The sequence below is a fragment of the Otolemur garnettii genome, unplaced genomic scaffold (assembly GCF_000181295.1).
Source record: "Otolemur garnettii isolate 467f Iridium unplaced genomic scaffold, OtoGar3 scaffold00020, whole genome shotgun sequence".
Taxonomy (NCBI): Eukaryota; Metazoa; Chordata; class Mammalia; order Primates; family Galagidae; genus Otolemur; species Otolemur garnettii.
Window position 1 is genome coordinate 4,201,370 of NW_003852415.1, and position 6,382 is coordinate 4,207,751.

General features: G+C 47.0%; 1 protein-coding gene across 1 annotated transcript in view; it reads right to left on the reverse strand.

Moving 5' to 3' along the window:
• The window catches only part of SPTLC2 (serine palmitoyltransferase long chain base subunit 2), a 126,936-nt gene extending 122,304 nt beyond the window's left edge, over nt 1–4,632 (reverse strand). Inside the window, exon 1 of the mRNA XM_023511491.1 lies at nt 4,453–4,632. Within this exon, the coding sequence (XP_023367259.1) occupies nt 4,453–4,572 (120 nt within the window). The 5' untranslated portion in view covers nt 4,573–4,632. The remainder of the gene's footprint in view (nt 1–4,452) is intronic.
• Nucleotides 4,633–6,382: the final 1,750 nt, after the last annotated feature.

Genomic DNA, 6,382 nt, shown 5'->3' on the forward strand with positions numbered 1-6,382 from the left:
AAAAAAAAAAAAAAAAAAAAATAGCAGGACTAACACTTTGTTCTTTCTACTTCATTTTTCTTATTTTTTAACCATATAAATAATCTAACTATGCCCTACTTCTCAAGATACACTCTAATTTATTCTGGCAACTGGAAAGCTCTTATTTTTTGTATTTCAGATCCCCTGAGCTCAGGAGTTGGAAACCAGCCTGAGCAAGAGCAAGACCCCATCACTAATAAAAGCAGAAAAATTAGGCAGGTATTGTGGCAGGTGCCTGTAGTTTGAGCTACTGGGAAGGCTGAGGCAAGAGGATCACTTGAGCCCAAGAGTTTGAGGTTGTTGTGACCTAAGATGATGCCATGGCACTCCACCCAGGGTGACAGAGTGAGACTCTGTCTCAAAAATAAATAAATAAATAAAGTTAGTCCCAAGAGGAAGAAAGCTAGGTTCAAGACTGTCTGAAACACAGATACTTTTTTCCCCTTTCACACTTGTTAAGTAAAATGAGGACCCAAATCTCAAAAGCTCTATAAAGAAATGGAAGATCTTTTAAAAGTGCTGCTATTATAAGAATTTCTAAAACAAACTAACATATTTTAGGTGCATTTTTTTCTATTTTTTAGTAGGGACAAGATTTCACTCTTGCTCAGGTTGGTCTTGAATTCCTGAGTTCAAGTAATTCACCTGCCTCAGCCTCCCAGAATGCTATTATTATTATTATAGACATGAATCCCCTCACCTGGCCAAGCAATTTATTAAATTCCTTCAAAAGAGATAGAGAGACTTCACATAAACCCCTACAGAGTCCTCTTTTGAGACATAGTCTCACTCTGTTGGCCAGGTTAAAGAGCCATGGCATCAGCCTAGCTCACAGAAACCTTAAACACCTGGGTTTAATAGAGCGAGGCTCCCACGCAACCGCCACAACACCCTGCTGATTTTTCTGTTTTTAGTAGAGACAAGGGATCTCTATTCAGGCTTGTTTTGAACTCCTGATCTCAAGGCATCCTCCAGCCTCAGCCTCCAAGAGTGCTAGGATTAAAAGTGAGAGCCCCAGACCCCTGGCCTAGAGGTTTTTTCCAATGCAAATGCTGTCCATTTCCCTCAGGCAAACTCTAATCCTTTAGGGCAGGGAGGAAAAATTACTGCTATATTGTTCAACTGCAAATCTCGTGAAGAAGTTGTGTCTACTATCATCATTATAAACAGTGAAGTCTGGGCTTGGCGTCTGTAGCTCAGTGAGTGAGGGCGCCAGCCACAAACACCAAAGCTGGCAGGTTCGAGCCCGGCCCAGGACTGCTCAACAATAATGACAACTGCAACCCAAAACTAGCCGGGTGTTATGACAGGTGCCTGTAGTCCCAGCTGCTCAGGAGGCTGAGGTAAGAGAATCGCTTAACCCCAAGAGGTGGAGGTTGCTGTGAGCTGTGACACCATGGCCCTCTACTGAGGGCGACATAGTGACATTCTGTTTCAAAAAAAAAAGACAAATGTTGGGATATGTGAGGAAGGGAATTTACATCTCAATCATGTTATCCTCTAAATTTATATCTTAGTAAAAGCATAATGCACATTTTAACATCTTATGTATATTTTGAGGGCATAATTGTCAACACTTCCCCCAGAAAGAGAGTAAAGACAGGTAGAGGTTGGAGCACTAGCACATCACTTTCATTAGAACAAAAACAACTTTAAAAATATTTAAGATACTGCATTGTTCTCATTAAGTTACCAAGATCACTCTTTCTCCTTCTTTTTCTTAAAGAAAAATCCTACAGATAAATGTTTTTCTCTATCATTGTACAGAGCTACAGATCCTGTTTTAAAAAGACTTGTGAGAAACAGTTTTCTAGAAGGGATACTACAGCCCTTAAGGCCTTCCAATAGACCATTCTTCCAAACACCACTAAGGTGTCTTGAGCGAAATTTTTCATTAAAATAAGGTCCAGAAAGATAGCCAGATGTTACAGTCACACAGATTTTTAAAATTTCATTTTAGTACCTTAATATTTCTTCATCATATTAGTTGGCAACCTCTGAAGAAATACACCCACAAATGCTAAACTGTTAAGAGACTATGGTCTGGAAGACCTTGATTTACTACTAAATCAGAACTTAACTCCTAGGTATCAAAAGGAACACTCAAATACAAAGCACCTCAAAAGTGTAAACACCTTCTCCCCGACTTCCTTTTTCCACTAAAAAATCATACCTCATTCATTCACCTGCAATGTATTTTCTAACTCCTACCTGTTAAATTTTTGTTACATTCTACACCACAATTGTGTTTTGGCCATTTACATTGCTAGAAAAATAAATTCTTCCACTGCTTATGAAAAGCTGATTCTTATCATTTCCTCTCTCACACAATTATTTCTTTCTTTCTTTTTTTTTGAGACAGAGTCTCACTCTGTCACCCTTGGCTAGAATGCAGTGGTATCAGCCTACTTCACTGCAATCTCTTAACTCCTGGGCTCAAGTGATCCTCCTGCCTCAGTTTCCCAGGTAGCTGGGCCTACTGGGCCTGCCAGCTAATTTTTCTATTTTCAGTATAAATGGGGTCTTTCTTGCTCAGGCTCAAACTCTTTTTTTTTTTTTTTTTGAGACAGAGCCTCAAGCTGTCCCCCTGAGTAGAGTGCCCTGGCATTACAGCTCACAGGAACATCCGACTCCTGGGCTCAAGCAAGTCTCCTGCCTCCGCCTCCCAAGTAGCTGGGACCACAGGCGCCCGCCACAACGCCCGGCTATTTTTTGGTTGCAGCCGTCATTGTTGTTTGGCGGGTCCGGGCTGGGGATTCGAACCCGCCACCTTAGGTGTACGTGGCTGGCGCCTTAGCCAGTTGAGCTATAGGTGCCGAGCCCGGGCTCAAACTCTTGAGTTCAACTGATCCTCTGGGTGTCAGCACCCGAGTGCTAGGATTACAGGTGTGAGCCACCCTGCCCAGCAACACACAATTATTTCTTAAAAAGTGAAAACAAATCTTTTGAATCCATGTATTACTTTGCCTTGACACCTTACAACTGCAAGGGAGATCAAGTCCTTTCATGTACTTTCCCCCACAACTCTCAGTCTCAAGATCTCAACACGATCTGGAGAAATGCTTTATTTTCTGCTTCACGCCAAATAGAAACAGGACTATTCTTCAAAGCTACTGATTTGGAGAGGAAACTGCCAGCTATTTTATGTTAAAGCCAAATTTAGATCACCATCCTATCAAAATTGCCACAGTCACATTCCTGCTAAGGGAAACTGAGTACCCTTTTTTTGAGACCAAGCCTCAAGCTGTCCCCCTGGGTACAGTGACGCGGCATCACAGCTCACAGCAACCTCCAACTCCTGGGCTCAAGCGCCTCCCAAGTAGCTGGGACCACAGGCGCCTGCCACAACGCCGGGCTATTTTGGGGTTGCAGCCGTCATTGTTGTTTTGGCGGGCCTAGGCTGGATTCGAACCTGCCACCTTAGGTGTACGTGGCTAGCACCTTAGCCACAGGCGCCGAGCCGGAAACTGAGTACCTTTTAATAAAGTTTTCCATTCTATCTGAACGACTCTTAAAAGTATTAAAGTCGATTGCAAATTATTACAACACTATCCCAGCAACACTTACAAGCTGGTTAAAAAGATGCAAAATATTTAAAAACACATTTCAGCAGAATACCTGCAAGTCCAGGGAACTGGAAGGTTGATATATAATAGTACTGTCTTGAACTCAGAACTTTTCATAATATTTTAGAACTTCCTGAGCTTGGGTGCTGATTCCACCTTGTTTAATTAGTACAGAGGCTCATCACAAGTCGCCATCACTCGTCACAGGTTAAACAATCCCCACTCTTGCTCAGTTAAAGGGATCACCCAGCTAAACCAGGAGCCTGGGATAAGGTCTCACCAGGGGCAGATGAAGAGGATAATGCTCTCGAGACACCAGACTGAGTTCACTACAAGATCTACAGTGCAATGTCTTGCTTTTGGAGGGAATCTAGAATGCGGCTTGAAGATACTGGGTGTGTTTCCACCCGGCACCTCCTCCTAACTTTCTTTGCCTCTTATGGACCCCAAGGGTCGTTTCCCTCGGACGGCTGCAAGACTTTAAGAAGAAGCAACTACCGCAGGGGTTTAAAGAGGGAGCCTCGGAAGAAAGAACCAGGAGCCACCGAAAGGCTCCTACCAGGGTCTGAGATGTCACTCACTTCCTCCCCTTGGGGGTGGCCCGCACTTCTGGTCGGATCAGGTAGAGAAAGATACCTGGGTTTTTGAGGAGAGCCCAAACCTCCAAGGGGAGGGGAGGAAGACCTTCAGGCGCGGAGGGATGGAGAACCCCTGTGCCGTCCTTGAATCTCCCGGCTTGGGAAGGTGGGGTCAGCGCCCGGACACCGCGGCCAGCACACCTGAGCCGCGCCCAGCTGCGCGGGCGGTCGCCGCGACCTCGCTGCCCCGTACGGCCGCCCCGGCCCGCCGCTCAATGTCCCCGTACCTGGCCAGCGGCGGCTGCGGCGCTGCTCCTCACGTACCCGTTTCTCACTTCCCCGTTCGCCACGCAGCCGTTCGCTCGCACCGGGCGACGGCAGCAGCAGCCTCCGGGCCCCGGCCGCATCCTCCTGGCAGCACCTAGCGCAAGGCAGGCTCTGTAGGCGGTAGCAGCAGCGGCAGCGGCTCCAAGTCCCGCTCCGCACCCCACCCACCTTCCCGAAACCGGAAATGAATGCAGCTCCGCCGCCAATTCCTGGCCTGGCCGTCACTCGGGGGCGGAGCCCTGGCCCGGGAGAACGAGGCTCGCCCAGGGCAGGGCCGCGGAGGAGGAGACCGGGCGGGGATGAGCCGAGAGGGATGTGGGCCTAAGCACCACTGACCAATCTGGGGAAAGAGAAGGTGGACCCTCTGCCCCCGACCGGCCAATCACGGGCAAGAAGGAAGCGCCTTGCTGGTGTAGAGGGGGCTTCTCTAAGGGGGACCTCGTGGGCCTGGCATCTGATTGGAGGCCCGAGCCAGGTCGTAGGTAGGACTTGGCTGCTCAATGGCCCAGAGCGAGGAGGAGGCGGGGTCCACGAAGAAGTAGCCAATAGCAGTGTGAGGAAAGAAAGGGGGCTGAGGCTAAATCTCTTGAGCGGGTTGCCGGGTTCTCTAACGCTGGTGGCGCCCTCTTTGCCCTTGCCTCTGGAAGTTCTAGGGCTTGAATGCTATCCCGTCACAGGCAGTTCCTCTATTTTATTACCTGATTCCTCTGCGTTTTTACAGAATAGCTTTTTTGGCAGTCTCTTACCATTCTTCAGTAAGCCGCACACATTAACGCAAATGTGCCCTTCACATTTGTCCCTATCAGTATTTTCTGTACTATCTCCTTTAAAGACGGTCCTTCAAACCGGGTTCCAAGAAACCTGGTCTAGATCCAACTCTGCTAATAATTGGAAACTAAAACTTGACCATTGTATTTAACTACTTTAGAAGCCAAATTGTGTAAAATGGAGTTAATACTTTCTGCTTCATAGCTGCGTTGCAAGAATTCAAGACCCACTGTGCATCTATCATAATACCTGGCCCGTACTAGGAGCATAATAAATATTTTCTCACCTTTTAATCCTATCTGCCCGGACTGTAAGAAAGAAAGGAAACTGATATACATTACAGCAAGAGACTTTGTTACCCATAAAGAGTTTAGTGTCGGCTCGGCGCCTGTGGCTCAAGCGGCTAAGGCGCCAGCCACATACACCTAAGGTGGCGGGTTCGAATCCCCAGCCCGGGCCCGCCAAACAACAATGATGGCTGCAACCAAAAAATGGCCAGGCGTTGTGGCGGGGCGCCTGTAGTCCCAGCTACTTGGGAGGCTGAGGCGGGAGACTCGCTTGAGCCCAGGATTGGAGGTTGCTGTGAGTGTGATGCCATGGCACTCTACCCAGGGGGATAGCTTGAGGTTCCGTCTCAAAAAAAAAAAAAAAAAGAATTTAGTGTCATGGCTGAGAGTATGAACTCTGGGGTGGGTCTGAGTTTGAATCCAGGCTATGCCACTTACTAGCTAAGTGACTTCTATGTGTCTTCATCTTTTCAGTGGGGATATTAACAGTTGTCATGAAGACTTAAAAGTTAATACTTGTAATATATTTTATCCAAAACCTGGCACTTAGTAAGCATTCATTGTTAGTTATTAATTGTTAAATGTACCTATTAGAGTCCCTGCTTTCTTCCTTCCCCCTTCAGCAGCTTTAGGAATTGACACTGGGTGTGGTGGCTCACACCCATAATCCTAGCACTCTGGGAGGCGGAGGGAGGCAGATTGCTTGAGCTCAGGAGTTTGAGACCAGCCTGAGCAAGAGTGAGACCCCTGTCTCTACTAAAAATAGAAAAACTGAGGCAAGAGGATTGCTTGAGCCCAAGAGTTTGAGGTTGCTGTGAGCTATGATGACGTCACT